The following is a 20,588-nucleotide window of genomic DNA, read 5'->3' as shown; positions in this document are numbered from 1 at the left end:
AATTGCCTCAAAATTTTAGGAATTAGGGGCCAAAAAGGGGCAAAAACAAGCATTATTCTAGTTTCAGGACAATAACTTGTGTGTAAGTGTATGGATCTTTATGAAATTGTACTACAAGGTTCCATATCACAAAGGGAAAGCTAGGTTTGAGTTTGGGGGTAATTGCTCTAAATGTTTAGGAATTTGGGGTCAAAAAGGGGCCTAAAAACAAGCATTTTTCTAGTTTCCAGACAATAACTTGTGTTGTAGTGTATGGATCTCTCTGAAATTGTACTGCAAGGTACCATACCACAAAGGGAAGGTCGGGATTGAGTTTAGGGGATGATGAATCATAAGGGGGTTCAAAAAATTTGGGGGTGGGATTTTTTTTTTCTTTAAAATTTTCCATTTTAAATTGGTTATTTCTGATTTATATATAAAAGCAAATAATAATGATATGGTTTGAATAGGTAAATTAAAAAAATTTAAGTTCTTATACCACATTCATTGTGTGTCAGAAACCTATGCTGTGTCAAATATTTAATCACAATCCAAATTCAGTGCTGTGTCAAGCTTGAATGTTGTGTCCATACTTGCCCCAACTGTTCAGGGTTTGACCTCTGCGGTCGTATCAAGCTGCGCCCAGCAGAGCATTTTATTATAGTTCGTTCTTATGCTGTACTGTTACACCACTGTCCCAGGTTAGGGGGAAGGTTGGGATCCCGCTAACATGTTTAACCCCGCCACATTCTATATGCATGTGCCTGTCCCAAATCAGGAGCCTGTAATTCATTGGTTGTCGTTTGTTTTTGTGTTACATATTTGTTTTTTGTTCATTTTTTCATTTTGGGGCCTTTTATAGCTGACTGTGCGATATGGGCTTTGCTCATTGTTGAAGGCCGTACGGTGACCTATAGTTGTTAATTTCTGTGTCATTTGGTCTCTTGTGGAGAGTTGTCTCATTGGCAATCATACCACATCTTCTTTTTTATACGACCGCAAAAAAATTTTTGTGGTCGTATATTGGTATGACGTTGGCGTCGTCGTCGTCCGGCGTCGTCGTCGTCGTCGTCGTCCGGCGTCGTCTGGCGTCGTCCGAAGACACATTGGTTTTCGCACTCTAACTTTAGTTTAAGTGAATGGATCTTTATGAAATTTTACCACAAGGTTCAATACCACAAAAGGAAGGTTGGGATTGATTTTGGGGGTTATGGTAATAACAGTAAAGGAATTAGGGGCCAAAAAGGGGCCAAAAATAAGCATTTTTGTAACTTCCTGACATAACTTGTGTGTTAGTGTATGGATCTCTCTGACATTGTACCACAAGGTTCCATATCACTAAAGGAATGCTGGGATTGATTTTGGGGGTAATTGCCTCCAAATTTTAGGAATTAGGGGCCAAAAAAGGGGCAAAAAACAAGCATTTTTCTAGTTTCATGACAATAACTTGTGTGTAAGTGTATGGATCTTTCTGAAATTGTACTACAAGGTTCCATATCACAAAGGGAAAGCTGGGTTTGAGTTTGGGGGTAATTGCCCATGTTTAGGAATTTGGGGCCAAAAAGGGGCCAAAAAACACATTTTTTTCTAGTTTCCAGACAATAACTTGTGTTCAAGTGTATGGATCTCTCTGAAATTGTACTGCAAGGTACCATACCACAAAGGGAAGGCTGGGATTGAGTTTGGGGGTGATGAATCATAATGGGGGTTCAAAAAATTTTGGGGGGGGATTTATTTTTTTTTTCCTTTTTTTTCTTTTTTTCCTTTTTTGTTTCTTTTAAAATTTTCCATTTTAAGTTGGTTATTTCTGATTTATATTTAAAATCAAATAATAATGATATGGTAGGAGATACACACCAAACAGGATGTGTAAATTATTATATAATAAGTATTGTGCAATAGCAAGAAATTTTCAATTGCACAGTATTGCACAATAGCAAGAAATCTTCAATTGCACAGTATTGCGCAATAGCAAGAAATCTTCAATTGCACAGTATTGCGCAATAGCAAGAAATATCCAATAGCACAATATTGCGCAATAGCAAGAAATTGTCAATTGTACAGTATTGCGCAATAGCAAGAAATATTTAATAGCACAGGATTGTGCAAAAGAAGATACTTCCTATAAATTGCTTATTTCTTGACCAATTTCAATGGGGTTTTATTCTTGATTTCATGGGGTTCTTTAATATGCTGAATCTAACCGTGTATTTAGTTTTTGGATTTTGGGCCCCGTTTTTAAATTGGTCCACATTGAGGTCCAAAGGGTCCAAAATTAAACTTTGTTTGATTTCATCAAAAATTGAATTATTGGGGTTCTTTGATATGCCGAATCTAACTGTGTATTTAGATTCTTAAATTTTGGTTCTGTTTTCAAATTGGTCTACATTAAGGTCCAAAGGGTCCAAAATTAAACTTAGTTTGATTTTAACAAAAATTGAATTCTTAGGGTTCTTTGATATGCTGAATCTAAACATGTGTTTAGATTTTTGATTATGGGCCCAGTTTTCAAGTTGGTCCAAATCGGGGTCCAAAATTAAACTTTGTTTGATTTCAACAAAAATTGAATATAGGGGTTCTTTGATATGCTGAATCTAACCATGTATTTAGATTTTTGATTTTTGGGCCCCGTTATCAACTTTGTCCACATTGAGATCAAAAGGGTCCAAAATTAAACTTTGTTTGATTTCATCAAAAATTGAATTCTTGGGGTTCTTTGATATGCTGAATCTAACCATGTATTTAGATTTTGGATATTGGACCATAATAGGTGAATGTCCAATTTAAAATTTTTAAGTTCTTAGACCACATTCATTCTGTGTCAGAAACCTATGCTGTGTCAAATATTTAATCACAATCCAAATTCAGAGCTGTATCAAGCTTGAATGTTGTGTCCATACTTGCCCCAACTGTTCAGGGTTCGACCTCTGCGGTCGTATCAAGCTGCGCCCTGCGGAGCATTTTATTGTACTGTTATGAATCACAGTTTATGACCAAACTCAGTAAAGACCCGTCTAAATTGCTTTTAATTGATAAATTCAACAACACTTACCGTTATCTTGATGATATTTTTTCGTTAAATAATCAAGAATTTTCTCAATATGCTGCCAAAATTTACCCAAAGGAACTTACTTTAAATAAATCAAATTTAAACGGTTACAACTGTCTTTTCCTAGATTTAGATATTTTGGTTTTACACGGGAAACTCCACACTAAAATTTACGACAAAAGGGACAATTTTTCATTCCCTATTGTTAATTTTCCCTTTTTGGATGGTGATGTTCCTTTAGCACCATCTTACTGTGTTTATATTTCACAACTCGTTCGCTATGTCTGTGTCTGTTGTGACGTTTTTGATTTTAAAGAACGTAATCTATGTATTACTGGTAAATTATTAAGCCAGGGATTTCGTTACCACAAATTACTTAAAACCTTTACTAATTTCTTCCACAGGTATAAAGATTTGGTTTTGAAGTTTGGTTGTACCTGTAGAAAACTTATTTCAAATGGGATAGCACATCCTCATTTTTACAGCAATATTGTTTACCGTGCCCGGAAATTTAGAAACGATCCTGGTAAACTTATCGATCCTTTAAATAAACTTATTCTAAAAGGTTACCAATTCAACACTGTAATTAGATCATTAAATATTGTTTTTATTGGTACTAATATTGATTTTGTTATCAGTAAATTAAAAGCAAACTAAATATTATTGTTATATACATATACACATTCATGGATCTACAATCTGTCGATACCTGTATCTTGGCATTGCACAAGGTCATGTTTTTCTCTGACTGTTTATGACGTCTTTACACTAAATCCACTGGATGTTGGATGTGTAGGGATTGATAATTTAGTCTTAGATGCATGATTTTTTTTATTAGTTGTTAGTGGCTTTGAACTAGCTGTCAGTAACTGCGAGTACTCTCAGATCTGTACTTAGTGTCTTTTTGTTGTTTGGATGTAAAAGTACCCGGCCACGTCCACCTGTATTTGTATTTTTATCCATCTGATGAGTTAAGCCTCTTTCAAATGATTTTTATACGACCGCAAACAAATTTTGTGGTCGTTTATTGGTATGACGTTGGCGTTGTCGTCGTCGTCGTCGTTTGAAGACACATTGGTTTTCGCACTCTTACTTTAGTTTAAGTGAATGGATCTCTATGAAATTTTACCATTAGGTTCAATACCACAAAAGGAAGGTTGGGATTGATTTTGGGGGTTATGGTACCAACAGTAAAGGAATTAGGGGCCAAAAATAAGCATTTTTGTAACTTCCACAAAAGAAAGGAGGGGATTGATTTTGGGGGTTATGGTACCAACAGTTAAGGAATTAGGGTCCAAAAAGGGGCCAAAAATAAGCATTTTTGTAACTTCCAGACATAACTTGTGTGTTAGTGTATGGATCTCTCTGACATTGTACCACAAGGTTCCATATCACAAAGGGAATGCTGGGATTGATTTTTGGGGGTAATTGCCTCAAAATTTGAGGAATAAGGGGCCAAAGAAGGGGCAAAAAACAAGCATTTTTCTAGTTTCATGACAATAACTTGTGTGTAAGTGTATGGATCTTTCTGAAATTGTACTACAAGGTTCCATATCACAAAGGGAAAGCTGGGTTTGAGTTTGGGGGTAATTGCCCAAAACGTTTAGGAATAAGGGGCCAAAAAGGGGCCAAAAATAAGCATTTGTCTAGTTTCCAGACAATAACTTGTGTTCAAGTGTATGGATCTCTCTGAAAATGTACTGCAAGGTACCATACCACAAAGGGAAGGCTGGGATTGAGTTTTGGGGTAATTGCCTCAAAATTTTAGGAATTAGGGGCCAAAAAGGGGCAAAAACAAGCATTATTCTAGTTTCAGGACAATAACTTGTGTGTAAGTGTATGGATCTTTATGAAATTGTACTACAAGGTTCCATATCACAAAGGGAAAGCTAGGTTTGAGTTTGGGGGTAATTGCTCTAAATGTTTAGGAATTTGGGGTCAAAAAGGGGCCTAAAAACAAGCATTTTTCTAGTTTCCAGACAATAACTTGTGTTGTAGTGTATGGATCTCTCTGAAATTGTACTGCAAGGTACCATACCACAAAGGGAAGGTCGGGATTGAGTTTAGGGGATGATGAATCATAAGGGGGTTCAAAAAATTTGGGGGTGGGATTTTTTTTTTCTTTAAAATTTTCCATTTTAAATTGGTTATTTCTGATTTATATATAAAAGCAAATAATAATGATATGGTTTGAATAGGTAAATTAAAAAAATTTAAGTTCTTATACCACATTCATTGTGTGTCAGAAACCTATGCTGTGTCAAATATTTAATCACAATCCAAATTCAGTGCTGTGTCAAGCTTGAATGTTGTGTCCATACTTGCCCCAACTGTTCAGGGTTTGACCTCTGCGGTCGTATCAAGCTGCGCCCAGCAGAGCATTTTATTATAGTTCGTTCTTATGCTGTACTGTTACACCACTGTCCCAGGTTAGGGGGAAGGTTGGGATCCCGCTAACATGTTTAACCCCGCCACATTCTATATGCATGTGCCTGTCCCAAATCAGGAGCCTGTAATTCATTGGTTGTCGTTTGTTTTTGTGTTACATATTTGTTTTTTGTTCATTTTTTCATTTTGGGGCCTTTTATAGCTGACTGTGCGATATGGGCTTTGCTCATTGTTGAAGGTCGTACGGTGACCTATAGTTGTTAATTTCTGTGTCATTTGGTCTCTTGTGGAGAGTTGTCTCATTGGCAATCATACCACATCTTCTTTTTTATACGACCGCAAAAAAATTTTTGTGGTCGTATATTGGTATGACGTTGGCGTCGTCGTCGTCCGGCGTCGTCGTCGTCGTCGTCGTCTGGCGTCGTCCGAAGACACATTGGTTTTCGCACTCTAACTTTAGTTTAAGTGAATGGATCTTTATGAAATTTTACCACAAGGTTCAATACCACAAAAGGAAGGTTGGGATTGATTTTGGGGGTTATGGTAATAACAGTAAAGGAATTAGGGGCCAAAAAAGGGGCCAAAAATAAGCATTTTTGTAACTTCCTGACATAACTTGTGTGTTAGTGTATGGATCTCTCTGACATTGTACCACAAGGTTCCATATCACTAAAGGAATGCTGGGATTGATTTTGGGGGTAATTGCCTCCAAATTTTAGGAATTAGGGGCCAAAAAAGGGGCAAAAAACAAGCATTTTTCTAGTTTCATGACAATAACTTGTGTGTAAGTGTATGGATCTTTCTGAAATTGTACTACAAGGTTCCATATCACAAAGGGAAAGCTGGGTTTGAGTTTGGGGGTAATTGCCCATGTTTAGGAATTTGGGGCCAAAAAGGGGCCAAAAAACACATTTTTTTCTAGTTTCCAGACAATAACTTGTGTTCAAGTGTATGGATCTCTCTGAAATTGTACTGCAAGGTACCATACCACAAAGGGAAGGCTGGGATTGAGTTTGGGGGTGATGAATCATAATGGGGGTTCAAAAAATTTTGGGGGGGGATTTATTTTTTTTTTCCTTTTTTTTCTTTTTTTCCTTTTTTGTTTCTTTTAAAATTTTCCATTTTAAGTTGGTTATTTCTGATTTATATTTAAAATCAAATAATAATGATATGGTAGGAGATACACACCAAACAGGATGTGTAAATTATTATATAATAAGTATTGTGCAATAGCAAGAAATTTTCAATTGCACAGTATTGCACAATAGCAAGAAATCTTCAATTGCACAGTATTGCGCAATAGCAAGAAATCTTCAATTGCACAGTATTGCGCAATAGCAAGAAATATCCAATAGCACAATATTGCGCAATAGCAAGAAATTGTCAATTGTACAGTATTGCGCAATAGCAAGAAATATTTAATAGCACAGGATTGTGCAAAAGAAGATACTTCCTATAAATTGCTTATTTCTTGACCAATTTCAATGGGGTTTTATTCTTGATTTCATGGGGTTCTTTAATATGCTGAATCTAACCGTGTATTTAGTTTTTGGATTTTGGGCCCCGTTTTTAAATTGGTCCACATTGAGGTCCAAAGGGTCCAAAATTAAACTTTGTTTGATTTCATCAAAAATTGAATTATTGGGGTTCTTTGATATGCCGAATCTAACTGTGTATTTAGATTCTTAAATTTTGGTTCTGTTTTCAAATTGGTCTACATTAAGGTCCAAAGGGTCCAAAATTAAACTTAGTTTGATTTTAACAAAAATTGAATTCTTAGGGTTCTTTGATATGCTGAATCTAAACATGTATTTAGATTTTTGATTATGGGCCCAGTTTTCAAGTTGGTCCAAATCGGGGTCCAAAATTAAACTTTGTTTGATTTCAACAAAAATTGAATATATGGGGTTCTTTGATATGCTGAATCTAACCATGTATTTAGATTTTTTATTTTTTGACCCCGTTATCAACTTTGTCCACATTGAGGTCAAAAGGGTCCAAAATTAAACTTTGTTTGATTTCATCAAAAATTGAATTATTGGGTTTCTTTGATATGCCGAATCTAACTGTGTATTTAGATTCTTAATTTTTGGTTCCGTTTTCAAATTGGTCTACATTAAGGTCCAAAGGGTCCAAAATTAAACTTAGTTTGATTTTAACAAAAATTGAATTCTTAGGGTTCTTTGATATGCTGAATCTAAACATGTATTTATATTTTTGATTATGGGCCCAGTTTTCAAGTTGGTCCAAATCGGGGTCCAAAATTAAACTTTGTTTGATTTCAACAAAAATTGAATATATGGGGTTCTTTGATATGCTGAATCTAACCATGTATTTAGATTTTTGATTTTTGGGCCCCGTTATCAACTTTGTCCACATTGAGGTCAAAAGGGTCCAAAATTAAACTTTGTTTGATTTCATCAAAAATTGAATTCTTGGGGTTCTTTGATATGCTGAATCTAACCATGTATTTAGATTTTGGATATTGGACCATAATAGGTGAATGTCCAATTTAAAATTTTTAAGTTCTTAGACCACATTCAATCTGTGTTAGAAACCTATGCTGTGTCAAATATTTAATCACAATCCAAATCCAAAGCTGTATCAAGCTTGAATGTTGTGTCCATACTTCCCCCAACTGTTCAGGGTTCGACCTCTGCGGTCGTATCAAGCTGCGCCCTGCGGAGCATTTTATTAGAAGTAGGTACAACACAATTCTTTTCCTCTACTAAGTTGATTTCTGGAATTTACCGGGCATATCTGAATCATGTGACTGATACTCTTTCCTTTTTGGCTCAAGGTCATCTTTAGATGATATGTCATTACACAAGATAGTCTATTTAAATTGCACTTTGTAAAAGGATGTGTACTGATTGATACTTTAGTCTGGGTGAACCTAAATTATTTATAGCTGGTAGTTGATATTGGCTTTAAACTAGCTTTCTGTAACTGGGAGTACTCTCATTTCAGTGCTTGATTTCTATTGTTTAATGTTAGTTGTTTTTGTACTGATCTTTTGTGTTAAGGATGTTCGCTCCTGTTGTTTTTTAATTTTTGCCAGATATTCGGAATCCTTTGGTTTTATCCATGTAGTGCCATTAAAAAAGTTTCCCTGCTGACCCCTACTTTTCTTTTCATAATTTTATTACATATAGTTTATAAAGCCATATTTGAAAATGCTATATAAAGATCCTTGTTATTTTTTCATAATTTTTGAAAGAAAAAGGGTGCCAATGTTAAATGTATGAAAAGTCTAGAGAGAATTATTTCCTGCCAAATTTTCAACTGCTTATATCTTGAAAACAATCACACGGACCCTTCATTTTTTTCTGCTTTTTTAGTTCCTTTATTTGTATTCTATCAATTTACAACAGTCTTTAAAAAAGCTTGTTATTTTGAAACAGAGTAGCGAACATCGTTAAGCCAATCGTACTGATTTTTTTGGTTTGTTATACTGTTTCACTACTGTCCCAGGTTATAGGTAGGGTTGAGCTCTCACAAACATGTTTAACTCCAACACATACTTTAAGTGTCTGTCCAAAGTAATGATCAGGAGTCTGTAGTTCAGTGGTTGTCGTTGGTTCATGTCTGTTATATTATCTGCTCTTAATAAAAGTTATAATGTACATTTAAGTATTTGAAATGTTTCCCCTTAATTTAATGTTCTTCAATTTACTGTATTCTTAACTTTTTTTGTTTTTTATCATTTTATTTTGTTATAAATTTCAAATCAGAAATGAATAAATAAGTCATAACCTTAACAGTACCAATTTTTCTGCACCAGATGTACAAAAAAGTTAAAAAAGCCAAATAAAGTACGAAGTTGAAGAGCATTTAGAACCAAAAATTCCTAAAAGTTTTGCCAAATACAGCTAAGGTAATCTATTCCTAAGGTAGAAAAGCCTTAGTATTTAAAAAAAAGAGCATGGAAAGTTAATGTTATCATTTGCCTTCATCTTAAAACTTACTTACAGTAGAATTAAATATTGAAATATGATGTGCTATGATTGCCAATGAGACAATTATCAACTAAAGACCAAATGACAAAGATATTAATAGTAACATGGCTGTATTGCCTTTAACATTGAGCAAAATGCATACTGCTTTGTAAGCAATATAATAGAAGGTCCTAAAATTAATAAATGTGAAACAATTCCAAAAAGAAAACTTTAAGCCTAATTTAAAATCTATTATATATTAGATAAAACAATGATAGCAAAATTCAACCAACTTCAACTACTGGACTACATGACATGAGACAGAGATGTAACAGTTCAAAAGTTAACTGCAAACATCTGTTCTAAAGGACTTGACTCACCAGATCAGCACAAACATCAAAAACAATTAACATAATGAAAAAAGTCACTTGAAAGTACTGATCTAAGACTGAAAGCTAATTCATGCCCCAATATCAACTAATAATAAACCATGAAACATTTTCTCAAACTAAAGAAACGGTCAGTACACCCCCCCAATGCATTAATATAACAGCTGCAGTTTAGTAAGTCTCTTTTGACGTTTGTGTGCATCTCAAATGCCCAAACAGAAAGTTAATTACATGGATCCGATAGGGTTTACAAAATAATATATTAGAAACCAATTAGAAAAAACCCACTGTAATCCGTTTGTTTTAATTATTTTCAAAAGGATAAACAATTTTTTTTTCTCCAATTCTTTGTCCTTTTAAACTGGCAATCAGACCAGTTTTATAAATTTTAATGCACCACATTCTGATTAAATTTGTTTTGTGTAATTTCCCGCCATATCCACTGTGGATTCATTATTGTTTGTTGGATTCCAATTTTTGTGGATTTTGTTGGTACAGGTGAATCAAAAATTTAAATGAAAAATGTGCAATAAATTTCACAATCAATTATTTAATTTCTATAAGCTTTTATGCAGACTTTGGCAAAACCACAATATCAAATATCCACAAAAATACAAATTTTCCTCAATACACAAAAATTGGAACCCACAAAAATAAATGAATTCACAGTTTTTGAAATGTTGATCATTCCCCTATAAATCATTAGAGAAATCAGATACTACCGTTTTACTCTGTTGACAACCTTTTTCTAATTTTATCTATCTAGAGTGGATAGATATTGTTATCAATAATGAAGTGTGGTTTAATCTATATTTATTAGTTCTGTCATAAATCCAAGTATCGTCATAACTTTTTATTTTTACTGATACATTTTTCTTGATGGGTTTAATATATGCTCTAATGCAGAATTTTATTCCTCTTAAAGTGATAAAAAACGAGACTCTGTCTCAGATTTTGTTTTTGTAATCATTGGGTTTTATTAAAGAAAAATTGTCTAGTGTTGATAAAGACTTTTTGACAACTTCAAAAATACAGAAATCAATAAAAAATGATAACTGGCCCTAATGTCACAGTACCCATATTGCACCCATTCAACAAAAGTAGCTGTGGAAATCTTACATTAGTTTTTGTCAAGCCTGCGACTTTTGTCACAGAAAGCTCGACATAGGGATAGTGATCCCGCGGTGGCGGCGTTAGCTAACTTCTTAAAAGCTTTATATTTTAGAAGGTGGAAGACCTGGATGCTTCATACTTTGTATGTAGATGCCTTATGTTACGAAGTTTCTGTCTGTCACATGTCCATTGTCCTTGACCTCATTGCCATGGTTCAGTGACTACTTGAAAAAAAAGTTGTGATTTTTTGTAATGTTAATTTCTCTCTTATTATGGGTAATAGGATAACTATATTTGGTATGTGCGTACCTATCAAGGTCCTCATGTCCGTCAGACAGTTTTCACTTGACCTCAACCTCATTTCATGGATCAGTGAACAAGGTATAGTTTTGGTAGTCAAGTCCATATCTCAGAGACTCAGATACTATAAGCAATAGATCTAGTATATTTGGTGTATGGAAGGATTGTAAGGTGTACATGTCCAACTGGCAGGTGTCATCTGACCTTGACCTCATTTTCATGGTTCAGTGGTTATAGTTAAGTTTTTGTGTTTTGGTCCATTTTTCTTATACTTTATGCAATAGGTCTACTATATTTGGTGTATGGAATGATTGTAAGGTGTACATGTCCAACTGGCAGGTGTCATCTGACTTTGACCTCATTTTCATGGTTCAGTGGTCAAAGTTAAGTTTTTGAGTTTTGGTCTTTTTTCTTATACTATATGCAATAAGTCAACTATATTTGGTGTATGGAAATATTCTATGATGTACATGTCAGTCTCACAGGTTTTATTTGACCTTGACCTCATTTTCACGGTTCATTGCTCAGTGTTAAGTTTATGTGTTTCAGTCTGTTTTTCTTAATTTATAAGCAATAGGTCAGCTATATTTGTTGTATGGAAGGATTGTAAGCTGTTCATGTCTGCCTAGCATGGTTCATCTGACCTTGACCTCATTTTCACAATTCATTGGTCAATGTTTAGTTTTCTTGGTTAAGTCTGTTTCTTAGAAACTATAAGCAATAGGTCAACTATATTTAGTGGATTGAATGATTGTAAGGTGTACATGTATTTCTCGTTTGGTTTATATGACCTTGACTTCATTTTCTTGGATCATGTTAAGTTTATGTAATAGTTGTAGTAAAGCTTTCATTTAGGACTATCAACATAATATCAATGGTAAGTAAAGAAGGCGAGACATTTCAGCGTGTGCACTCTTGTCTTTGATACTAAACAATTTGTATTTTTATGATTTGACATTATACATGTCTTTCAAAATAGGTAAATATATTCAAATATACACAAAATACACAAAACCTTCACAGTTTATATCAGCAGATGAGCATTCTCAGCTGGAAAAAGTAAATCTACAGAAACGTCGCCATGTGACAACAACAAAAAGTCGTCTTTTAAAAATGAGCAATTGAATATGTTACAAGCATCCTTTTCTTAAAAAATGAATACTGGTAGTAAGTATGGACTAATGTCAAATTGTTGTAAACATTTGAAGAAATAAAACAAAACATCTGTTATTCAATTTTTAAGGATGTGAATTTAAGCATGGATGCAATTTGGGTACTCCTCATTACAGAATCATGGATCGTTTGGAGGTCGGTTCAAACACATTTTTCTATGATTCAATATGGATTCAAAATTAAATTGGTGTAACAATATAGTAAATAAGGATACATCTACAAAATAAACACAGAATGGAAACTTTTGTCTGGATCATAAAAAATGCAGGTGAAAAAACTGTTAAAATAGGTGCAATTTGGGTACCCTCACGTAATATATGTTTCAAAATTTCAGTCTGTCATATTTCCATTGTCCTTGACCTCAGATTCTTTAAGCAGTTGGTGTATAGGATGATTTTACATGTCTATCTGGCAGGTTCTATCTGATCTTGACCTCATTTTCATGGTTCATCAGTCAATGTTGAGTTTTTGTGTTATTGTCTATTTTTCAGATACTATAAGCAAAAGGTCAACTATATTTGGTGTATGTAATGATTGTAAAGTTTACATGTCTGTTTGACAGGGATCATCTGACCATAATCTCATCTTCATGGTTTATTGAATAATGTGAAGTTTTCTAGGAATGTCCTGTATATAAAGACTTTCAACATATGCTTATCATTATCAGTAAAGCAGGCTAGACTTTCAAGGATATAAAAATCAGAGGATGTGGTATGATTGCTAATGAGACAACTCTCCACCAGAGACCAAATGACATAGAGGTTAACAAATATAGGTCACCGTATGACCTTTTACAATGAACAAAACCCATACCAAATAGTAAGCTATAAAAGGCCACACTTTTGTTTGATATAGGTAAGTGTTCAAAAATAATCTGTTGATCAACTGATTAATTCTGTACTCTTAATATTTTTATGTATTTTATAGTGTGGATTATGGCAATCTGTCCATATAGATGACCTTCACCCTCCACCAGAAGAAATCCCATCAGTTTCAGAAATGCATGGTAAATCTGTTAGTGCATTATTAGCCACCACTAAAGAACGACCTTCAGAGGTCAAAATGGATGTTATGGAAGGTGACCAAATGGAAAGAATGGAGACAAATGAGGAGGAAGTTGACCTGATGGACATAGAATTACAAGAAAAAACGTCAGATAGAATTTTTACGCCAAAGAGACAGTTTCATGTTGATTATCTGATAATGAAATGTGTACAGCCTGCCCTTGGTAATGTTAAGGATCCACCTACAGATAGTTCCAGGGCTATAGAAAGGCTTAAGATTATTCTGAACAGTTTGCAGAATGACTATGGTGTGTATAAGTTAGATGTACAATAAATCACTAGGCTAAGGCTTTACTAGGTTTAGGTTAGGGTGCAGTATGGAATGAGGTGTGTAGTTGAGTTTATGACAAACATACTGTGGATTCATTATTATTCGTTGGATACCAATTTTAGTGGATTTCGTGGGTACAGGGGAACCATGAATTTAAATGTTCAATGAATTACAAATTTTCTAAAGAATGTAATCCCACTTTGCCAAAATGATGAAATTACAGGTAATTATCCACGAAAAATGCAAGTTTTCTTCAATCCACGAAAATTGGTACCCACGAAAATAAATGAATCCAAAGTAGCTTAGGTTTGATATATTATATTTGTATTTTGGTAATATGTTCAATTTGAGAAAAAAATATTTTTGTATTTTTTTTTCCAATAATGCAAACAATAGACGGTTTAATGATTTCTATAGAATAAATGGAGATGTTAGGTATTTATCAATGAGACAAAACATTTTGAATATCAAAGATCTACCATCAAAACCAATTTTTTCAAATGACTACCCCCTCTCATCTCCCCCCCCCCTAAAAAAACAACAAAATAATACAAAAAAGAAACCCAACAACCAACAACAAAAAAACAACAACAGAATAAAAAAATAAAGAATTTAGATATAAAAATAAGATGTGGAATGACATTGAAGTTAACAACTATAGGTCACTATACAAATGACTGCATTCTGTATTTATTATACCTAGGTGATCTGACAGTTCTATCAGGGATTGCCAAACATCTGACCAGCATACTGAAAGAGAAAGAACAAGGTCCTACTACAATGATGACTAACTGGTTATCAGCAGAGGCTTCAAAACCAGAGAACATCAACAGAGCTGGTACTTTCAGGTATGTGATGATATATTACAGCATACCAGAAAACCTTGTGTCAACACAAAATTTCCTGCAAGTGATCAATTCTGATGTGGTCATAGTTGCCAACCTCTTCCAATAAGAAATCATGTCAAGACATGAAGTGACATGTCAAAAATGTGTGTAAAAACTTTTTTCAGAAATTCATTCATTTTAACTTGATCATTTCAAAACATACAAGAATGTGTGTGGTTATGTGTAAAAATATGGAATATCTGTAACATGCTGTCTTATAAGAAAAGGCATGTGTAAACTATTAAAAACATTTAGTATACTAGTACATAAAAGGCTTAAAACTTTGTATGCCAGACATATGTTCTGAAAACTGAAAATTCCAAAAAGTTGTGGCAAATATGACTACAGCAATCTATACCTATAGTAGATTATCCTTTATGTTTAGAATAATTCAACATTTTATACACATTAAATTGATGCTTTTTTCAATATTTATAAATTAAAGGGATGAAATTATTTTATTATATTTAATTGAGCTTGAAATTTACTCTGAACAATTTAAAACTAAAAAGTCTTCTTTATACTCCAGGCGATTTGCAGTTCAGTGTTTGGAGTCCAAAGTTATACCGCTACTAGCTGGAATTATAGCTTTTATAGACACAAATAGAAATCTGGACATACTAACATTTAATGAACAGTGGAAAATTGACTTGTGGTTGGAAGTCTTCAATGATCCAGAATTGACTCAACTTAGATACACTTGGATAGTCTCCCCTTCTCGTCAGCAAGAATTACAAGAAGTAATAGTCAAGACAACATCACTGGAAGGAAAGGTTTTCTCAGCCATCATGCCATTTTCCTGGTTGATATTTCAGCAAATTGATGAAATTTTGAGAAATACTATGAACACAAAAGAAGTTGGAGGTAAAGTGAATACTATCATATCCACGTACAGTACTTGCAACCTTAGGCGTTACTGTTTGACGTGAACTTGACTGATCGATGAATGATCGGTGACGGATGTTTGACTGATCGATGACTGATCGGTGATCGATGACCCATAGAATCCGTCAGATACGTCAAATAAGCTATGTGAGAGTTACCTTGACAACGGTCAGCGATCGATCAGTAAAGTAATTATATGCACGGATCGGACGGATACGTATATAATTAAAATTCTTATGTAAAACGAACTCCACAGTATTTACATTCCATAAACGCGGACCTCTACGAAGACACCTTTACTCGTTAATTTTTAATCAACTGGTTGCAATAACACATAAATAATATACAAATTACTTTTCATGCATTATATGTATTACTTAATATTCTCTTGTACTTGAACGTGGTATGTTTTATTCAAAATCATAAGGCCTCAAGTAACGATTTTTTTATAAGAATTTCATACTTCCATTTCAAAATTGTAAGGAAAAAAATACTTTAACTTTTTTTGTGTTGAATACGAATGTAATAATTTCTTTATTTTGATAGAAGTTACGAAATTCCATTAGATTTCAGTATTTTTTGTACATCAGGATTGATTGTTTTCCATGAAGTATGCTAACTTTTAGGGAAAAGATACTAAATTTTTTTCGTGTTGAATAAAAATGCAAACTATTTTTCTTTTATATCAGAAATAAACCAACCTCAAATGCAATCAGACATTAAAAATGCATTTAGATCAGTACTTTTGTATAAGATGTGAATAATTTAAGGATATATATGCATAAACTTATGTTTTTTTTAATAAGAATGCAATAATTTTTTTATTTTAATGGAAATTATTGACCGCCATTGGATTTTTGTACTTTTTGTAGTTCAGGATTGGTTTTTTTTTCCATGAAACTAAAAGAATATCAGAGAAAAAATACTAAGATGTTGTTCGCAATGTATAAAATTAATAATTTTTCTTCTTTTGATGAAAGATTATGAATGTTATTTGAAACTAGTTATTTTAAAGGCCTCAAGATCAGTTTTTTATAAGAAATTTAATAATGTAAGGAGAATCAAACTTAAACTTTTGTTTGTGTTGAATACATATACAATAATTTCTTTATTTTGATAGAAAATATGAAGCGCCATTTGATTTCAGTACTTTTTGTACATCCAGATTGGTTGTTTTTCATAAATTATGGTGAATTTCAGGGAACAGATACTAAATTTTTGTTTGCGTTGCTTAAAAATGCAAATATTTCTTTTATTTCTAAAATATTGCAACGTCACTTTCAATAAGTCATTATAGCCTTTAGATAAGCAATTTTGTACAAAATGTGAATTATTGAAGGATAAATATGCATACACTTTTGTTTTTGTTGAATAAGAATGCTATCATTTCTTTATTTTAATGGAAATTATTGATCGCCATTGGATTTTTGTATTTTTTGAAATTCAGAATTGGTAGTTTTTCATAAAATTAATAGAATATCAGAGAAAATATACTAAAATGTTGTTTGCATTGTTTAAAATAACCAATTTTTCTTTTTTTGATAAATAAAAATGCAATGATTTTGTAACTAGTTCTTTCAAAGGCCTCATGATACATGTAAGATTTTTATGAGAATTTTTAATAAATAAAGTTTAAACTTTTGTTTGTGCTGAATAAGAATGCAATAATTTCTTTATTTTGAAGGAAATTATGAACCGCCATTTGATTTCAGTACTTTTTGTACATCAGAATTGGTTGTTTTCCATCCATTATGCTGAAATTCAGGGAAAAAATACAAAATTTCTGTTTGCATTGCTTAAAAATGCATATATTTCTTCTTATATATGAGGAATAATGCAACGTCACTTGCAATCAGTCATTATAATTGCCTTTAAATAAGTCATTTTGTATAAAATGTGAAAAATTTAAGGATAAATATGCATAAACTCTTATTTTTGTTGAATATGAATGTAATAATTTCTTTATTTTGATAGAAATTATGAAACGCCATTAGATTTCTGTATTTTTTGTACATCAAGATTGAATGTTTTTCATAAAATATGCTTAATTCAAGGGAAAAGATATCAATTTTTTATTCGTGTTGCATAAAAATGCAAATATTTCTTCTTTTGTATCAGAAATAATGCATTGTCAAGTGCAATCATACATTATAAATGCATTTAGATCAGAAATTTCGATAAGGTGTGAATAATTTAAGGATATATATGCATAAACTCTTGTTTTTGTTAAATAAGAATGCAATAATTTTTTTTTAATTTTAATGGAAACTATTGACCGCCATTGGATTTTTGTACTTTTTGTACTTCAGGTTTGTTTTTTTTTTTTCATTTAACTAAAAGAATATCAGAGAAAATATAATAAAATGTTGTCCGCAATGTATAAAATTACTGATTTTTCTTCTTTTGATAAAAAATAATGAATGTTATTTGTAACTAGTTATTTCAAAGGCCTCAAGATCAGTTTTTTATAAGAAAATTAATAATTTAAGGAGAATAATACTTAAACTTTTGTTTGTGTTGAATACGAATGCAATTATTTCTTTATTTTGATAGATATTATAAACCGCCATATGATTGCAGTACTTTTTGTACATCAGGATTAGTTGTTTTTCATAAATTATGCTGAAATTCAGGGAAAAAATACAAAATTTTAGTTTGTGTTGCTTAAAAATGTATTTGTTTCTTCTTATATATGAGGAATAATGCAACGTCACTTGCAATCAGTCATTATAATTGCCTTTAAATAGGTAATTTTGTATAAAATGTGAAAAATGTAAGGATAAATATGCATAAACTCTTATTTTTGTTGAATATGAATGTAATAATTTCTTTATTTTGATAAAAATTATGAAACGCCATTTGATTTCAGTACTTTTTGTACATCCAGATTGGTTGTTTTTCATAAATTATGGTGAAATTCATGGAAAAGATACTAAATTTTTGTTCGTGTTGCTTAAAAATGCAAATAATTCTTTTTCTATTTCTAAAATATTGCAACATCACTTTCAATCAGTCATTATAAATGCCTTTAGATAAGCAATTTTGTATAAAATGTGAATTATTGAAGGATAAATATGCATACACTTTTGTTTTTGTTTAATAAGAATGCTATCATTTCTTTATTTTAATGGAAATTATTGACCCCCATTGGATTTTTGTATTTTTTGAAATTCAAAATTGATTGTTTTTCATAAAACTAAAAGAATATCAGAGAAAATACACAAAAATGTTGTTTGCATTGTTTAAAATAACCAATTTTTCTTTTTTTGATAAAAAAAAGCAATGATTTTGTAACTAGTTCTTTCAAAGGCCTCAAGATACAATTAAGATTTTTTATGAGAATTTTTAATAAATAAAGTTTAAACTTTTGCTTGTGTTGAATAGGAATGCAATGATTTCTTTATTTTGAAGGAAATTATGAACCGCCATTTGATTTCAGTACTTTTTGTACATCAGGATTGGTTGTTTTTCATAAATTATGCTGAAATTTAGGGTAAAAATGCAAAATTTTTGTTTCTGTTGCTTAAAATGCATATATTTCTTCTTATATATGAGGAATAATGCAACGCCACTTGCAATCAGTCATTATAATTGCCTTTAAATAAGTAATTTTGTATAAAATGAGAAAAATTTAAGGATAAATATGCATAAACTCTTATTTTTGTTGAATATGAATGTAATAATTTCTTTATTTTGATAGAAATTATGAAACGCCATTAGATTTCTGTATTTTTTGTACATCAAGATTGATTGTTTTTCATAAAATATGCTTAATTCAAGGGAAAAGATACTAATTTTTTATTCGTGTTGCATAAAAATGCAAATATTTCTTCTTTTGTATCAGAAATAATGCATTGTCAAGTGCAATCAGACATTATAAATGCATTTAGATCAGTACTTTTGTATAAGGTGTGAATAATTTAAGGATATATATGCATAAACTTTTGTTTTTGTTGAATAAGAATGCAATAATTTTTTTATTTTAATTGAAACCATGACCGCCATTAGATTTTGTACTTTTTGTAGTTCAGGATTGTTTTTTTTCTTCATTAAACTAAAAGAATATCAGAGAAAATATAGTAAAATGTTGTTCACAATGTATAAATTACTAATTTTTCTTCTTTTGATAAAAAATAATGAATGTTATTTGCAATTAGTTATTTCAAAGGCCTCAAGATCAGTTTTTTATAAGAAATTTAATAATGGAAGGAGAATAATACTTAAGCGTTTGCTTGTGTTGAATACATATACAATAATTTCTTTATTTGGAAGGAAGTTATGAACCGCCAATTGATTTCAGTACTTTTTGTACATCAGGATTGGTTGTTTTTCATAAATTATGCTGAAATTCAGGGAAAAAATACAAGATTTTTGTTTGCGTTGCTTAAAAATGCATATATTTCTTCTGATATATGAGGAATAATGCAATATCACTTGCAATCAGACATTATAAATGCCTTTAGATAAGTTTTTTTGTATAAAATGTGAAAATTTAAGGATAAATATGCATAAACTCTTATTTTTGTTGAATATGAATGTAATAATTTCTTTATTTTGATAGAAATTATGAACCGCTTTTAGATTTCTGTATTTTTTGTACATCAGGATTGATTGTTTTTTTATAGAATAAGCTTAATTTAAGGGAAAAGATACTAATTTTGTATTCGTGTTACATAAAAATGCTAATATTTCTTCTTTTATATCAGAAATAATGCATTGTCAAGTGCAATAAGACATTATAAATGCATTTAGATCAGTACTTTTGTATAAGGTGTGAAAAATTTAAGGATATATATGCATAAACTTTTGTTTTTTGTTGAATAAGCATGCAATAATTTTTTTATTTTAATTGAAACTATTGACCGCCAATGTAGTTTTTGTAGTTCAGGATTTGTTTTTTTTTCATTAAACTAAAAGAATATCAGAGAAAATATACTAAAATGTTGTTCGCAATGTATAAATTACTAATTTTTCTTCTTTGATAAAAAAAATAATGAATGTTATTTGTAACTAGTTATTTCAAAGGCTTCAAGATCAGTTTTTTATAAGAAATTTAATAATGGAAGGAGAATAATACTTAAGCTTTTGCCTGTGTTGAATACATACACAATAATTTCTTTATTTTGATAGAAATTATGAACCGCCATTTGAT

The 20,588-nt window shown here is 31.7% G+C and overlaps 1 protein-coding gene across 1 annotated transcript in view; it reads left to right on the top strand.

Annotated features, from left to right (window-relative positions):
- The window catches only part of LOC127724130 (E3 ubiquitin-protein ligase rnf213-alpha-like), a 160,336-nt gene that overhangs the window by 73,701 nt on the left and 66,047 nt on the right, over positions 1-20,588 (top strand). The window contains exons 45-47 of the mRNA XM_052230992.1: positions 13,257-13,641; positions 14,368-14,512; positions 15,081-15,415. Of these exons, the coding sequence (XP_052086952.1) occupies positions 13,257-13,641; positions 14,368-14,512; positions 15,081-15,415 (865 nt within the window). The remainder of the gene's footprint in view (positions 1-13,256; positions 13,642-14,367; positions 14,513-15,080; positions 15,416-20,588) is intronic.

The sequence above is a fragment of the Mytilus californianus genome, unplaced genomic scaffold (assembly GCF_021869535.1).
Source record: "Mytilus californianus isolate M0D057914Y unplaced genomic scaffold, xbMytCali1.0.p SCAF_14, whole genome shotgun sequence".
NCBI lineage: Eukaryota > Metazoa > Mollusca > Bivalvia > Mytilida > Mytilidae > Mytilus > Mytilus californianus.
The sequence above is the reverse complement of the archived record's forward strand: the minus strand, read 5'-3'. Positions and strand labels throughout refer to the sequence as shown.